Source organism: Sus scrofa, chromosome 6 (assembly GCF_000003025.6).
Source record: "Sus scrofa isolate TJ Tabasco breed Duroc chromosome 6, Sscrofa11.1, whole genome shotgun sequence".
NCBI lineage: Eukaryota > Metazoa > Chordata > Mammalia > Artiodactyla > Suidae > Sus > Sus scrofa.
Window position 1 is genome coordinate 170,431,220 of NC_010448.4, and position 18,175 is coordinate 170,449,394.

An 18,175-nucleotide genomic window follows, 5' to 3' on the forward strand; every position below is an offset into this window, starting at 1 on the left:
AGGTGAAACAGCCACAACCAAACTGCCATAAACCTGAAATGATCCCACTCGATGGATAAACAGCAACAAAAGAGAGTTAGCTATAGCTCATGCTCTATCAACTGGATGTTTGGGCCTCCAACTACTGCGCTCGCTGCTGGACCTGCCCCAAGGCCCTCCCCACGATTGCTAAATTATCCTCCTCCAGATAAATCTGCACGAACCTAGCAACTTCAACTGACAGCTTTCTGGTCACTCTGTGCTTCCCAAGCTCAGGCTATCATTCAACCTTTCTGGGTCCCTAAATAATATTTTGGCTTTGGTTCGCAAGCGGTCATAATCCATTTTGAATCTCTTAGTTGAAATTCGAATTCAGTAACTTTCTGCAATATTTTCTAGTCACAGGATCCATACATACTGGTTCCTACAAGGCTACAGTTTTTATTTTGAAATTCAAAATCTCAATGTTAATTCCACAGTTTAAATCTTGCTCCACGTGACACGAACACTCAAAGTGTGAAGTACAGAGTCAGGGTTGATAAAGAAAATGAGTTTGTTGATTAATGCTACTGAAACCAAGGCCTGCTCTGATGAGGTTCTTTCTAAGAGTGGCATTTCCTTTCTTTAAATAATAAAAATACAAGGGTTTTTTTTTTTGTTGTTGTTGTTTTGTCTTTTTAGGGCCACACCCACGGCATAGGCATATGCCAGTCTAGGCGGTGAGTTAGAGCTGTAGGTTCCCAGTCTAGGGGTCGAATTAGAGCTGTAGCCACCAGCCTACGCCGCAGCCATGCCAGACCCAAGCCACGCCTGTAACCTACACCACAGCTCAGCAACACCGGATCCATAACCCACTGAGTGAGGCCAGGGATCAAACCTGCGCCCTCATGGATCCTAGTCAGATTCATTTCTGCTGAGCCACAATAGAAACTTCAAAGTTTTTGTTTTTTTAATTAAAAACCAACACACTACGTATACTTATACTTAAGATCTGTGTACTTCACTATATGAAAAAAAAATTTTTTTCGTCTTTTTGTCTTTTTAGGGCTTCACTAGCAGCATGGGGAGGTTCCCAGGCTAGGGGTCTAATTGGAGGTGTAGCCGCCGGCCTACACCACAGTCACAGCAACACCAGATCTGAGCCGAGTCTGTGACCTATACCATAGCTCATGGCAACGCCGGATCCTTAACCCACTGAGCAAGGCCAGGGATCGAACCCGAGTGCTCATGGATGCTAGTCGGGTTTGTTAACCACTGAGCCATGAAAGGAACTCCCCACTATATGAAAATTTTAAAGCAAAAGAAAAAAACCAGAGAAACACAGTTGAACCCCAGTGAATGATAAGCATACAAAGGGTTCAGGTGAATGTAAATTTGGGGGGGGGTCTTTTTAGGGCCACACCCATGGCATATAGAAATTCCCAGACTAGGGGTTGAATCAAAACTGCAGCTGCTGGCCTACACCACAGCCACAGCCATGTCAGACCTGAGCCAGGTCTATGACCTACACCACAGCTCAGGGCAATGCTGGATCCTTAACCCACTGAGCGCGGCCAGGGATAGAACCAGTGTACTCATGGATGCTAGTTGGGTTCGTTACCACTGAACCACAGCAGGAACTCCTAGGGGAATATAAATTTCAAAATGCATTTAAAAATTGGTAACTTGATGAGTAGACAGAGGGAAAGAGAGTGAGGATAAAGTGAATAAAATGTTAATGGTAGGCTCTAGGTGGCGAGTACACAGGTGTTCACTGTAAACTCTGCTTATGTTTCAACTTTCTCATAATAAAATACTACAGGGAAAAAACCCAACATGCTAACAGAAATCCTTAGCAACTCCTACATATCGTATGTTTAAAGAAGGTGACTCATCAGATCAAACAGGAGAGGACGGAAATTTTCTGGGTTTTTTTCCTTCCCTTGTCTTTGTGATGGCCCCAAGCCACTGAAATGCAAAACTCCCGTCCACCCTTCTTGCCAACCACCAGCTTGGTAGTAAGCCCTCCCAACCGAGGCAGGGCACATCTTAAGGCTGCCAGGTCTCCTTTAAGATGAGAACGATACAGTATCACATTCTTGATGATGTCACCTTCTCAAGCTACCCCAGTGGCTCATCTACAGGGAGAGTGGGGAGAAGAAAACAAGGTAACAATAACCACCTCCAAGCGTGCACCAACGTGTTCTACGGCACTGTGGAAACAGACACACTTTGAACATTTTAATTTGGCCTTTTTCAACGCTAATGCCAACATTACTGAAGTAATGCCAACATTTACTCATATTCAGTAAAAATACAGAAATCTTAAGTATGCAGCTCGATGGATCTGAATAAAGCAGCTATCACTAAACGAGAACACACAGAATTTCCTTCTATCCCTTTCCAGTCGACTTCCTTCCTCTCAATGTGAGACACCACGCTCTGATCTCTGTCACCACAGATGGGCGGCCACAGCATAGGGGACCATGTGCGATGGAACCTGCCCTCTGGGTTCTCTTGCGGAATGTATTACTGAGACGCATCCATGATGGTATGTGAATAGTTTGCTTCTTTTTATTGCTGAGCAGTAATCCACTTTATGTCTGAATATATCAACTTGTTAGTATCCCATGTTTACGGATACATGAGTCTCCAGCTTTTGGCTATTATAAATAAGTTTCCATTGCGGCTCCGCAGCCACAAACCCAATTAGTACTCATGAGGATGCGGGTTCCATCCCTGGCCTCGCTCAGTGGACTGAGGATCCAGGGTTGCCGTGAGCTGTGGTATAGGCCTCAGGTGCAGCTCAGATCCCACGGTGCTGTGGCTGCGGCCATCAGCTGCAGCTCCAATTCAACGCCTAGCCTGGGAACTTCCATATGCCACCGGTACAGCCCTAAAAGGACAAAAAAGAGGCTGTTACGAACGTTCTTAAACAGAAATGCCCACACTTTTGGGTGCACACACACACTGGACTGGCTAGGTCTTAGAGGAAGGAACATGTTTAACTTTATGAGAAAGTGCAAAGCAGTCTTCCAGAGTGACTCTGCACCTCGACTGTCTGACGGCGCGTGACCTCACTGCCAGATGAGTGATGTCGCACACCTTTCCCCGTGCTCCTCGGTCACGGGGACAGCTTCCTTTTTCGAGGGCCTGTTCAAGCGCTTCGCCCATTTTATTTTTTAATCCAAATCGACCTTGAAGGTAGCTTTTACTGGGTCTCTCCAGATCCACAGACTTCCTTCAAGACAGCAGAGTTTTCAATTCCAGCTACACCAGAACGCAGGCTGCCCAGGAGCAGGAATTTTTGTCTGCTTTGTATATTGGTCTCTAGGGCCTAGAAGAGTGCTTGGCACATTGTGGGTATTCAGTTAACGCCTGCAGAATAAATGAATTAATGCATGCATTTCAACTGTGGAGATAAAGGGGGAAAAAAGAAAGTATCTTTTCCTCCTTAACTTTGTTGTTAAGATACTGTCCCTGTCTTCTATCTGTCTCACCCTTCCTCTTAAACCTGGGAAAACGTTCCCCGAAGAGCTAGGACCTGGCTATTGAATGCAAGGCCTCTACAGCCAATGGCCAAGGGGTCTTCCTTCAATATGAATGCTGATTTGCTGGATTAAAAAATAAACCACAGAAAAGAAGAAGACAAGGATTCCCAGGAAGGCAGACAGGAAACAAAAAGTCTAATAAGGTTAGTGAGACCGAGTCTTCCCAGGACTGCCCCTTCCTGGAGTCTCTCAAGGCTTCCAACCTCAAGCCATTTATATACAGCAATAGATAACTATCACTGTAGCTTCTGTTGACAGTGAGACCGCACCACTACAAAGTTCAGTCACTGAGCTGTGGAAAACAGCAGGAGAGAGTTGGAAATTAGGACTCTTGGTAGGGAGACACACACTGTCTGGGCTATTCCGCCCTCCTCTACCAGTAGAGGCGGACGCCAGCAACACGCATCACCTTGACGGAAAGGAAGAACCATCTTTGGTCCAAAGCCACGTAAGAGGAGGCGAAGGCCGCTGCCCGCCTCATCTAACCGACGTAAGCCTATGGCATTACCTGGAGAGTCCGGCGCTTGTTGTCCTCCGTGTGGATCCAGGCTCGCAGAGTCAGCTCCGTGATAAAGATCTGGGCCGCCTTGGCAAAGAGCACGGGGGCTTCCGCACTGATCATCTGCAACAGACGCAGGCCTCGCTGTCAGCAGCGGCAAGACATTCAAGCCAACCAGTCGGCCCTCACCTCACGTCCTGCCACTGGGCTCTAGGGGACGGGGCTAGAAAACGAGGAGGGGGAGCCTCACGAGGTTCCAGGGGAAAATAAATCCACGAGGAGGGACACGGCAGACCAAGAAGGGAGGACGGAAGGACAGTGGTCCATTACCTATCCCGCACCTTTTTCTCTCAAAATCATCTTTCAGAGAAACCAGGGTTTAGGAGAAGTGAAGTGACTTGTCTACGGCCACAGAGCCAGTAAGTGGTAGGATTAGGGTCTAATCTAAATGGAGACAAGGTAGGGAAAGATAATGACTGTGAGAGCCAAGGACGAAGGGAAAATCTCAGGCTTCCCATTATTTGGGGCTTTACTTTTCAGCAGTGAAAAGGAAAGAGGATAATGGCCTTCCAGGGTTGCTGTGGGGCTCAAATGAGATTACACACAAGCACCCAGCACAGGGCCTGGCACGAAGTAAGCGCTCAAGGAACGTATAAGCCGCCTTGCAAGTCCGAAGCCTTGCCAAGTCCGAATTTGAAGTTCGAACTCTCGGTCAAACAAAGCTCTGAGCCCTTGGTGAGGTGGTCTGTGCAGGACAGAGCTGAGGGAGGAACTCCGGAGCGAAGGAAGCAGGAGGTAAGAACTGGGAGCTCGGGGCTCCTCATCTCGATGAGAGCCCCTTCCAGCTTCTCTGTGTCAATTTCCGTATCTATCAAACGGCGGAGCCAACCTCTCCTACCTGGCGTTTCCTTGTATCACAGTGCGCTAGGATCCGGCACTGTCACTGCTGCCGTTTAGGTTTGATCCCTGGCCAAGAACTGCCACATGCCTCAGGCATGGCCGATAAGGAAAAACCCCACAATTCTTATCTTATCAAAACTCCCAGGGTCACTATGAGGAGGAAGTGAGCTAATAAACGGGGAGCCTGCTGTGAATTGTTGGCCTTCTGGACGAACACAAGAGACTGTTACTTCTGACTGGAAGGGGACAGGTGCTCTCTTCTTGAGAGAACTGCAATGGGAGGCGGACTCCTGGGAACACAGAAATGAGCCCCCAGTAAACCTCTCACAAGTATTATCTGTGTGAAGTAACTCACAGATCGACAAGTTAGAACAAGCGCAGCGTCCTGTCAACACGTCTTGGAGCTCAAACCAACGAGCCAGAGACTCTGCAATGAGATGCTAAGAAGGCACCTGTCCTGTGGCTCGGATGACACATGTTTACGCCACGCAGTGAAAAGAATGGGTGACCCAAAAAGCAAACACTCAGCATCCTTTCAAGATCCAGAAAACAGGAGATCCCCGATCTTCAGAGAGGTACTATACGACAACTAAAGCTGTTCCATTCCAGCTCACCTAACAATTTTTAGACAGGAACCAAGTTAAAAAGCAACAGACAATAACATTTGTATTTTTGTTTAAACTTTGAGCTCTCGAGACACGGCCAGTCACCTACCCATTGTTGTACTTTCCGTATGAATGCTAAAAATGAATGCAAACTCACCTTCACATCTTCATCCAGTTTCATAATCTTCTTAATACGAGCCAGTGGGAGTTCCTGTACTCGGAAATCTTTCTGAAATGAGTAACACGAGGCACACAAATGAGGACGATCAACAGGGCATGACAGGCAGCATGAGAGACTCTGACTGGCTTCAGCCCTCCTCTCAGAAAATACGGCAGGAAAGCAGGTACAAAGAAAATTCAGAAAAATCCAAGCTCTTATTGTGTCACGCTCGGACCCCACCAGCCATTCTCAAAGCAGTGTCTGTTGGTGAAACCAGCATAATCGAGTTTATGATTAACCTCTTTATCTGAAACTTGCTTTATTTCTTTTCTTGTCCAACACCTGCTCTCCTCAAGCTTGAGGCGTACCAACAAACACGGGGGATTGTAAACAAGCAGGACTCTCCGGGGCCTCTGGGACCCATGGCCCCCTATCCTCCGCGTTAGCTCCTCTCTGAAGCACCTCAACAACTGTGTCAGATGCACACTCCCTGAGTCACTCTGCAGGTGTGCAAACCTCTTGCCAAAGCAGGACTTGAACAACTCGATGGCCACGAACAGAACACATAGCCCCTTAGGCCTACTGGAGCCTAGGACCAGATCAGTTACCCTCCGTGACATGCCCTATCGCCTCGCCATCAATCAGAGAACTCTGCCCGCGGATCACATACCCTGGCATAACCCCTCCCTTGCCTTACCTTTAAAATCGCTTTGCTGGGGTTCCCTTTGAGGCTCAGCAGTTAATGAACCTGACTAGTATTCATAAAGTTGTGGGTTTGATCCCTGTCCTTGGGGAGGTGGGTTAAGGATCTGGCGTTGCCATAAGCTGTGTGCGGTGTAGGTCACAGGTGTGGCTCAGATCTCACGTGCTGTGGCTGTGGCATAGGCCTGCAGCTGTAGCTGCAGCTCAGATTCAACACCTAGCATGGGAACTATGCCGAGGGTGTGGCCCTAAAAAGCAAAAATAAATACATAAATAAATAAAATTAAAATTTAAAAAAATTTTAAAATCACTTTGCTGAAACCCTTCAGGGAGTTTGAGGGTTTTTGGGGGGCATGAACCACCCATCTCCTTGCATGGCCCTGCAATAAACCTTACCCCACTCCCCCAAGAACCCCTTCCAAAAAAAGAAAAGAAAAAAGAAAAAGACACCGGCTATTTCTGACCTGTGCACTAAGATGACACCTGAAATTGGGGAGGCGTTCCTTTCTAATCACAGCAGCAGAGAGAGGCCTTATCTCCAAAATGTGCTTAGGGGTGGGGGTGAATTTATCAGCTGCCATGTAAGAACAGCCCTGGGAACATTTTTCTTAGAAAACAAGACTAAGCTGGGGAGAAACCATGTAACTTCACCATGGATAGGATTCAGGAGAGGGGTTTTGACTAACACTACTCAATTATTTGCGATTTAAGCATTTTTTCATTTTATTTCGGTACTACTGGTATTTAAACACATACCCAATGATGGATGCAATTCTAGAAATAAAAATCAATTTGGGGTTGCGGAGCTGCAAAGACAAGAAAGACGCTAAGGCAGAGAGATGAGCTCAAATCAGCAAAATCCCTACTGGGACTAGGTGTCAAATGATTGATTCTATAAGTGGTCTGAAATGGGACTCCCCAGATCCAATATGCTCACCTGGGAATTTGCATCATCACATTACGGGAGAAGCAGCTTATTTGAGATTTGGTATAATTAACATGCATTAGTGAAATTTCTTCTCCAAGACCAACAGAAAACCTCAACTACAAGTCAAAGAAGGCAGTGGGGCATTTTGGAAAAACATGGCCAGCCTTCCCAGAATCTATTTTATGACTACAGAAGAAAGGCAACTCTCAGGATAAGACATACACCACACCTGATTTTCCCACCCAAACCCAACAAGCTGCTTAGCTACCACCCCCCCTCCACAGACTTGTGACTGTCACCTTTTTCTTCTCCAAATTAAGTATCAGCATTTTCTTTCTTTTTTCCCCTCATCTTTACTTGGCCTTATTTTTCTCCATGCTCTTCCCATGACCACTTGCCATATGATCATTATGTTTTTTTTTTTTTTTGCTATTTCTTTGGGCCGCTCCCGCGGCATATGGAGGTTCCCAGGCTAGGGGTCGAATAGGAGCTGTAGCCACTGGCCTACGCCAGAGCCACAGCAACGCAGGATCCGAGCCGCGTCTGCAACCTACACCACAGCTCACGGCAACGCCGGATCGTTAACCCACCACTGAGCAAGGGCAGGGACCGAACCCGCAACCTCATGGTTCCTAGTCGGATTCGTTAACCACTGCACCACGACGGGAACTCCTGATCAATATGTTTAATTGCTAGTTTCTGGTTTTCTCTCACTGGAATGGAATGTCCATGAGGGCAGGAAATTTTTCTATCATTGATGCAGTGACTACAACAGTGTCTGGCACAGAGTGGGAGCAAATTTTTCTTGAAAGGAGAAGCAGAAGTTCCCTAGTCTTATGGACTAGGAACCATGAGATTGCGGATTCGATCCCTGGCCTCACTCAGTGGGTTAAGGATCCGGCATTGCCATGAGCTGTGGTGTAGGTTATAGACGCAGCTCGGATCTGGCGTTGCTGTGGCTGTGGTGTAGGCTGGCAGCAACAGCTCTGATTTGACTCTTAGCCTGGGAACCTCCATATGTGGCAGATGTGGCCCTAAAAAGACAAAAAAAATAGAAATAAAAGAAAGAAAGGAGAAGCAAAGGAAGGGAGGGAGGGAAGCAAGAAAGAGAGAGAAAGAACTGAACTGCTTGCCATCCTACAGACAGACCCCCCCCTTCTTCCCAGCACTGGCCAGTGCAGGCTTCTCCACCTGAAAGCCCCTCCCACCAGACTCTGGGCTGCTGCTGTCTGCCTTGTCTTCAGAGGCAACACGGGCTCCTGGGCAAGCTCCTGCTGCACCCAGAGGGGTGGAGGGGATGTGCCCCAGGCTCCCTTCCCTTAGGGCACTTTGCTTCAGGTAGCACAGCAGCTGAGGTCCCAGCAGGAAACGGAATGCACCACAGATGATATGCCTTCAGTGAAGAGACTCCCACCCTAGGTGAGGGCGTAAAGAGAGCAAACAGGGGTGGGGCCGAGCTGGGAGGCGAGCAGCGCAGGGGCTCTTCATACTCCAGGCACTTAAGGGACAGGCAGAAAAATGGAGGTGACAACGTGAGAGGAGTCACCAGGTGGGAGCCACGTTGTGGAGGATATAGAACTTGCCAGAGATGCAGAGACGGAAGGAGGGGAAAAAAATACCTAGCCTCCTCTCCTGCCCATGCATCTCCTGGTGGTGCCTTCCCCTGACTAACTCCGCTGGAAGAGACTCACAAGGGAGCCTGTGCAGGACAAAAAGGTGATGAGGCCAAGGTTCAGGTTCCCATGTGGGAACAGCATGTGCAAAGGCCCCGTGGCTGGAGGAGCAGGAGCAACCCCAAAATTCAATGGAGCTGACCCAAAGAGAGCCAGTGTGATTAGACTCCGGGGAAGGACACCAGAGCCAGAGCACACCCTGCAGGTCAGGACCTGTCTCCTGGTTTGCCTGGGACCGTCCTTGATGACATCGTCATCCCAGAGGCGGAATTAGTAAGAAGCCACCCCTCGCCCTGCTTCACTCTCCCAGAGGGTCCTGGTTTGGGTATGAAGCCTCTAAAAATCTACCCCAAAGTAGCAGAGGTTTAGAAATCCAATTTATTGGAGTTCCCATTGTGGCTCAGTGGAAACGAATCTGACTGGGAACCATGAGGTTGCGGGTTCGATCCCTGGCCTCGCTCAGTGGGTTGAGGATCCTGTGTTGCCGTGAGCTGTGGTGTAGGCTGCAGATGCGGCTTGGATCCCGCGTGGCTGTGGCTGTGGCTGTGGCCAGCAGCTGTAGCTCTGATCAGACCCCTAGCCTGGAAACCTCCATATGCCATGGGTGGGGCCCTCAAAAGAAAAAAAAAAAGAAAGAAAGAAAGAAAGAAAGAAATCCAATTTATTAAACCAAAAGGAGACAGTGGGACACATTCTATGTATTCTTATCAAATGCATGATACCTACTACTGTGTGGAAGACTCAAGTGTGTCTGTACCTTTGAAGAGTCGTATGGTTTAACTGTCAGAGACATCGGTCCCGTAAGAGCATTATAACCCCCACACCCTATGCTCCAACGGAGGTAGAAATCCCGCAGGAGAAAGAAAGAAATGACCAGATGGCAATTGGGGGGGGGGGGGGCGCTGGAGTGACACGAGGAGCTGGCAAATATTTCACAGGGGGGCTGACATCTGAATTGTCTAGGGACACTGCAAACCTGCTGTGGATAAGTATGAGAATGTTTTTCAGAAAGAGAAAACAGCATGCGCAGAAGTACAGAGACAAAAACAATCTGGCCTACTTAAGTTTCAGACGTATGACCTTCGTCCAGAGGGGAGCAGCAGGAAAGGGAATGCTGGATTGGGGCCAGACCCTAAAGGGATTAAAAAAAGTAACCACAGAAGTCAGTCACTGGTCTTCCTTCTTGGGGGGCCTATCTCACAAAATGATGATGCTACACAGAATTGCAAAGAGGAGCCTAGGGATGACAATTCCTCTGGAGGGCCTCCCAGGATGACACTCACAGCACAGCAGCATGACCACAAGATGTAGGTCTCTTGGAAGCGGGCTCTCATTTGGCTTGGTTATTTAATATAATTCCAGCAAGACTACTCTAGGATTACTTAACTAAATCCCAAAGCTGATAAAAAGACCTCCTTCCCCAACTTAAAAAAAATAAATGACTACTTTGAGAATTTCTTTTAAGACTATTCCTTAATTTAAAATGAAGAAAAGGTCAGGGATAAAGAGATCACATCATTCCCACCTGGATGAGGTGTTAAAGGAGGCCGAAAACTTACAAAAAGCTCTGCCCTGAGCCCCACCCCCAATCTATTCTTTTGTGAGAAACTTTCTCCTGATTCCCAAACCCTGAGATCTTGAGGGATCTTCAGATGTCCATAGCGTGGTTCATCAATACTGACAATAACCCAGTCTCCTATAATCTCAGCCTAGCTTTCCAGCCACACATCGGGGTTCATGACAAGCTTATGCGAGGGGAGCCCCTTCACCATCAGTAAACTACAGTAGCTTTCAACTCAAGGCTCCCCTTGTCATTGGCAACCATGCAACCGATGTAACATTTAATTTCTTCTCCTGATGCTCATCAAAATGGAAGAACAACTACACATTTCTGTTCTTGGAAGTGACATGAGCAAGATGGGAAAGACTCTCTCTCAGAACGTGCTCAGGCTCTTGACCACAACCAAAGAACTACATTTAAAAATGCTGCCATTTGAACCTGCCAAATTTCAAGAAGTCTGAACTCACTCAATGAGAGTTTGAAGCCAAAGAAAAGTTAATGGGTCTCAGGTTGCACTAAAGAAGATCCAGAGTTTCAAACAATGATGAGAAATCTTGTGCAAGTCTACCTACTCAAGCACTCCAGCAAAGTCAAGATTCCATCCTCTTGAAAGCAGTGATTCTCAGCCTTAACAGCACGTTAGAATCACCCAGGGGAGCTTCTGACTAGTAAGATGCCTGGGCTCTACTCTAGACTGACTGAATCAGGAACTATATAGAGAGTGGAGTCCTGGCATCACGTTTTTTGAAAACCACTGGGTCACATATGATGCACAGCAAGGGTTAAAAGGACCAGTGCGCTTTAAAACCTTGACTCTCAAAGTGAACAACGGCATTGCCTGGGAACTCAGCAACAACAACAACAGCAGCAAAGCAGACCCCCCGGCTCTGCTGCAAACCTGCTGACCAAAGTCTGTATTTCAACATGAAATCACGTTGTTCAGACAGATGACAAAGTCCAAGAAGTACTGCTCTACAGGAAGGGCTCAGAGAGCACAGGACCTGTTTTAGCGCTCCACCAACCTTCGCCTCTGACTTCTTATTTAAATGGTTATCTGATTTGTATGTAATGGTAGAACCGTCATCGTCCAATCTGGAGGCACTGGAGAATGAAAAGATACAACTGGCAGTTAAAAGGAAATGACCTAAGCATTAAATTACAGCCAACTGGACAGAAGATTAAGATGTCGGAATAGAAGCTCAACTTCCCTCCTAAAAACAACAAAATTCACAACTAAAGGCTGAGCAATCTTCAACCCAATGGACCGGAAACCTTAAAAAAGATCCCCTACTCCAGAAGAAAAAGAGGAGGCCACATCAAGAAGTGGGAGGGGCGATTTCACGATATAAGCAACCCCATACCTCCTGGGTGGGAAGCCCCACAGACTGGAAAGTAACTGGTTCACAGAGACTCACCTACAGGAGTGAGAGGTCTGAGCCCCACATCAAACTTCCATGTGTAGAGATCTGGCACTGGGAGAAAGAGCCCCTGGAGCATCTGGCATTGAAGGCCAGTGGGGCTGGTGCACAGGAGCTCCACGGGACTGGGGGAAAAGGAGACCCCATTCTTAAAAGGCACACACAGACTTTCACGTGCACTGGGTCCCAGGGCAGAGCAAGGTCTCCATAGGAATCTGGGTCAAACATGACTGCAGTTCTTAGAGGACATCCTGGGAAAACGGGTGAATGAGGCTTGTTGTGAGGGAAGGACATTGAAGGCAAAGCTCTGGGGAATATTCAGCAGCTGCCTTTCTCTGGAGGTGGCCATTTGCGGAAAATCTTGCCCCACCCCAGTGCTGAGAAGCCCCAGGCCAAACAACAATCCAGGTGTGATCAGCCCTGCCCATCAGTAAATAGGCTACCTAAAGACCCCACCCCCACCCCCAGGCACACAGCCACCTCTAATCTCACCCAGAGACAAAGCCCCACCCACCAGAGGGATAGGAATCAGCTCCACCTACCAGTGGGCAGGCACCAGTCCCTCCCATCAGGAAGCCTACAGCAAGCCCCCATACCAACTTCAGCCACAAGGAGGGCAGCCACCAGAAATAAGAGAGGCTACAACTCTATTATCTGTAAAAAGGTCACCACACCAAAAACCTATAAACATGAAAAGACAGAGCTATAACTCAGATGAGGGAGAAAGAAAAACCCCTAGAAAAACAGCTAAGTGATCAGGAGATTCTCAGCCTCCAGGAAAAAGACTTTAGACTGTTGATGCTGAAGATGATGCAAGACATTGGAAATAATCTGGAGGCAAAGATGGATAATTTATGGGAAACACTGAGCAAAGAGATACAAGATATAAAACTTAAACAAGAAGAGATACAAAATACAATAACTGAAATTAAAAACTCATTAGAAGCAGCCAACAGCAGAATACAGGAGGCAGAACAACAAATAAGCGAGGTGGAGGACAGATTAGTGGAAATTACGGATGCAGAACAGAAAAGAGAAAAAAGATTGAAAAGAAATGAAGAAAGTCTCAGAGAACTCTGGGACAACGTGAAACACACCAACATCCGTATTATAGGGGTGCCAGAAGAAGAGAGGGAGGAGACAGAAAAAATATTCTAAGAGATAATAGCCAAAAACTTCCCTAACATGGGAAAGGAACCACTCACTCAAATCCAGGAAGCACAACAAGTACCATATAAAATAAACCCAAGGAGGAATACCCCAAGACATGTATTAATCAAACTGACCAAAATGAAAGACAAAGAGAAAATCTTGAAAGCAGCTAGGGAAAAGAAACAAGTAACATATAAGGGAACCTCAATAAGGTTATCGGCAGAAACTCTGCAGGCCAGAAGGGAGTGGCATGATATACTTAACATGATGAAAGGAAAAAACCTCCAACCAAGATTACTCTACCCAGCAAGGCTCTCATTCAGATTTGAAGAAGAAATCAAAGCCTTCACAGATAAGCAAAAGCTGAGAGAATTCAGCAACACTAAACCAGCCTTACAACAAATACTAAAGGAACTTCTCTAGACAGAAAAGAAAAGGCCGCAATCAGAAACAAAAATACCACAAATGACAAGACTCACCAGTAAAGGTCTATATACAGTAAAGATACGAAATCATCCCTGCACAATTATACCACCAAAATCAGAAATCATGAGAAGAGGTGGGTACAAATGCGGGACACTGGAGACGAACTTGCAATTAAGAGAACAACAACTTAAAACAATCTCGTATACATATAGACTCTTATATCAAAACTTCAGAATAAGTGCAAACCAAAAATCTACCATTGATACACAAACAAGGAATCTCTGGAGATGAAGTATATCTCATAGTAAATAAGTACATAATCCACCATGAAGGGGGTCATTTGACATCATTCTTGGAATGCTGAAGTCTTCTTAGAACTGCTTCTGATTTCCTCTCCATCAAAGAATTTATGATAATTATAATTAAACAATGCCACTGTACAATTAAATAATACAGTTCTACAACTGTATTATTAAAAATAAATAAATAAATAAATGCAGCCAACTGAAAACTAAACGGGATGGAGGCAAGGAGGTTAAAGAAGGATTCGACTTTTCTTTTCAGGATTCAGCATGTCTGCCTTCCTACCTGCCCCCAAATATAAAAGCTACCTTTTTCTCCCCGACTTTCAAAGAGGTCAAGAAGTGTGAAATTCAAGGCCAGGAAGTCTACTAATAATTACTGTTGTCGGAGCTCCACAAAGCAGGAACATAAGCATCTCACGTAACCATCCTGGTTTACAATTTTTGGTATGGTTTTTAACCGACTCCAATTCCAGCTGAACAGCACCTGGGTTTACGGACACGTTTACAGAGCTTTCAAGAGAGAGGAGAGGGTGAAGGCCAAGCCATGATGAACAGCAAATTGCTGTTGCAGAACACAAACCAACATGACCGAGGCCAACGTCTCTAAAACATCGTGATGTGTATCATCTAGCAAACTTCAATTACTTATTTTGGGAATAATCTCTGTCTCAGTCTTAGATCACAACATCCTGTAAGATGAATAGTCTCCTAAGTTTTATTTACATTTGGATAGTCTGAACATATGCATTAAGAAAAACCCGGTAGACCTTTTGAGATGCCAATCTACTAGGCTCTGATCTATCTGAGGAAGTCTGGTTCCAAGTGTTGCTGAGTTCTGGAAAGGCACAGACTAAACACTAAACTATCTGGCCACATTCCCCAGGCTGAAGTACAGTCAGAGAAGCAGATGCCTCTGCGTGCTATAGGCAGAGAGGAAAATAAAAGTCTTACAAAGGGACTTCCATGGATTGCATTCTCACTCCAACTTGGCACCATGCTGCTTCACACTAAATCTGAAGCGGAGGAGTCTTATTCATTCAAGTATTTACTGTGCGCGTGTCGTACGCCAAACATCATTCCAAGCATGTGATGTAGGACACGCCATGGTAGCAGTCTGGGCGTCTTTTCTCGGGAGTACACAGGGGAGCATTTTAGTTAACTACCAATACAAGCATGATTACAAAGAACTGTCCTCGTGACCCCCATTCCCCTCACTCCTAAAACCTGAACTAAAAGCGAATCCCTCAAAGTAAGCCACTTTCAATCTCTGAAGGACTAGTTGTCTCGGTATAAAACGTTGGTCAACACCACGATCGGCCTTGTTGTCAATCACACTTGGAAATTAAACCAAGCAGGATAAAAATAAAGCTGCTATTTTTGTCCACTGCAGCATTACACATTATAGGCAAGAAACGGAAGCAATCCAGGTGGCCACCGACAGATGAATGGATAAGCAAAATGTTGTACACGCACACAGACAGAACCATTACTCAGCCCCAACAAGGAAAGGAACCCTGTCACACACTGCAACATGGATGAACCTTGAAAACATTGAGGCTGAGTGAAATAAACCAGGCACAAAAAGACAAATACTGTATGGGTGTGCTTACGGGAGGTGCTTAGAGTGGTCAAATTCACAGAAGTAGAGAATGGTGATCGCCAAGGGCTGGAGAGAGGGGGAAACAAGTAGTTGTCGTTTTATGGGTATAAAGTTTCAGTTCTGCAAGATCAAAGAGTTCTGGAGGTGTTTCACAGCAATGTGAATATATTACCAAACTGCACATTTTTAATGGTTAAGATGGTAAATTCTACTGTGCTATTTTACCACAATTTAAAAAAAAAACAAACAAAATACAGAAAAGTTAAGTGCTGAGCTTGAGCTTCCAGAGTTTATCTGGCCACTTGCCTGATCCTAGATTTGCTTCTGGGCTAAAGCTGGAGCAAAGACTTGGTACCCTGGCTTAGTCCCACCAACGCCAGGAGGGCACAAGTTTCATCAAGCTGATCGCAGCACTAACACCTAAGAAGCTTAACCATGAGATTATCCCCTCAAAATATGAACGAAATACCCTACTTTTGACTCATAATTTCATTTTTCTCTCTCTTCTGTCTTACATCGAAGACAGTCTAGATAACTACCTCCTCTAGAACAGAGAGAAACGGCGACTGTCAGTGGAAACCCACCTGCGAATGCAGGTCACTCCCAGGAAGCCCAAGGCAAGTGCAGCTGCTGAACCCCCCATAAACAAACATGACCTGTAAGCACATCCAGAAAATGAATTTGCTTTTCCACCCATGAAGTCAGTGGGTCTAAGTTATTTTATTTTAGTAGTTCATTACTTTTTTTGTCTTTCTGTCTTTTCTAGGGCTGCACCCACGGCATGTAGAGGTTCCCAGGCTAGGAGTCTAATCGGAGCTGCAGCTGCCGGCCTACACCACAGCCACAACAACGCCAGATCCAAGCTGTGTCTTCAACCTACACCACAGCTCACAGCAGCGCGGGATCCCTGACCCACTGAGCGAGGGCAGGGATTGAACCCGCAACCTCATGGTTCCTAGTCGGATTCGTTAACCACTGAGCCACAACGGGAACGCCAGTTCTTTACTTGTTTAAAGTCCGTCTCTCTCACCAGAATACATGTTGTGAGTGCAATGATTCTGTCTGTGTGGTTCACTGCTGGATCCACGGTAACTAGCACAGCCACGACAGGTGCATAAACTGACCATGCAGTTAGAAGTTAAAGATCAGAAACTAAGAAACTGCAACATGAGTTCTACATTAGAAAGGAATCCCGTGTTTGCCCTGCCAGGATGCTGATACCCTGAGGGCAGGAATGATACACCCAACACAGAAGCTCCTTCAGTTTTTGCTGAAATGACACCAAAGGGAACCTCTTCATTAAGGATACGCCACCACACTCTGAAAACATTCCAATTCTAACGGGTCTCACTTCCTGCTACCACTGTCAGGCCACTTTGCTCCAGTCCCTAGCCTTACCCCCACCCACACAGGCGCTTCCAGTTGTCCCTCTAAAGGAAGGCTCTCCCTCCGGGCCTCCCTGCCTTTATGAACGCCCTTCTCTCGGCCAAAGCAGGTCTTTCCATCTGGCGAGTGCTCACCCATAGTTCAAGACCTAACCAAACTGTCCCCTTGACTTAAAGCCACCCTAACTCAACAGGGAGGAACAGGTGCCACGTCGTCTTCACTCTCTAAGCATTTTGACTTTCACTGTTTCAGCTTCATCACTGCGCCTGACACGGCGAGTATTTAATACACACTAATTGAATAAATCGCTCTGGATGAAACGGCCACATTGTGCTCCTTGAGGGTCAGGGTTTTCTTGGATTCCTCCGAGTCAGTGGTGCTCAGCAGGGGATGATTTCATCACCCCACCCCCACCCCCAGGACGTCTGCCAAGGTCTAGAGACGCTTTTGGTTGTCACAACCGGAAGAGGAGCACTGCTGGCGCCTGGTGACTCGGAGGCCAGGGCTGCTGCTAAACACCCCATGATGCACAGAACAGCCTCTCATGACACAGAAGAATCCGTCCCAAAATGTCAATAATGCTGCTGGTTAAGAAACCCTAACCTCAGTGTATCATTTTGTTTTTCTTCTTCTTATGGCGCAGCTGAGGCATATGGACGTTCCCAGACCAGAGGTCGAATGGGAGCTGCAGCTATTGGCCTATATCGCAGCCACAGCAACGCCAGATCCCAGCCACGTCTTCGACCTATGCCACAGCTTGTGGCAACGCCAAATCCCTACCCACTGAGCGAGGCCAGGGATCAAACCTGCATCCTCAGGGACATGATGTGGGGTTCTTAACCCACTGAACCACAATAGGAACTCCTAAGTTTATCTTTTAACACCTGGAAAGAATGCCTGCTTACAACAACAGATCTGCTGCTGAAGAGACTGCCTGATAGTTTTCGCCAGATCCTAGAGATCCGGCAGGGTCACTAAATCAGGCCTAAGAAATGAGCTACAGCTACTGGAGGAAGAAAGTAAGCTCTACTTGTCTGCATGCTCTAACAGCTATGCCTCTGGAGTTCCCTTGCGGCTCAGTGGAAACGAGCCTGACTAGTATCACTGAGAATGTGGGTTTGATCCCTGACCTCGCTCAGTGGGTTAAGGATCCAGCATTGCCATGAGCTGTGGCGTAGGTCACAGACACGGCTCGGATCCTGTGTTGCTGTGGCTGTGGTGTATGCTAGCAGCTGCAGCTCCAATGCAACCCTAAGCCTGGGAATTTCCATACGCCAAGGGTGCGGCCCTAAAAAGTGAAAAAAGAATGCCTCACATTAAATTATTTCCAAGTCAACCAAGTCAAAGCATC

General features: G+C 46.7%; 1 protein-coding gene across 22 annotated transcripts in view; it reads right to left on the reverse strand.

The window, feature by feature from the left end:
* Positions 1-18,175, reverse strand: part of NFYC (nuclear transcription factor Y subunit gamma) — a 72,382-nt gene that overhangs the window by 17,589 nt on the left and 36,618 nt on the right. For all 22 annotated transcript variants that reach the window (XR_002345275.1, XR_002345273.1, XR_002345274.1 and 19 more), the window contains 2 exons: positions 5,671-5,742; positions 4,018-4,131 (listed from right to left, as the gene is read on the reverse strand). Coding sequence is in view for 18 of the 22 variants with exons in the window: in XM_021096986.1 (XP_020952645.1) it covers positions 4,018-4,131; positions 5,671-5,742 (186 nt within the window). In the remaining 4 variants the exon portion in view is untranslated. The remainder of the gene's footprint in view (positions 1-4,017; positions 4,132-5,670; positions 5,743-18,175) is intronic.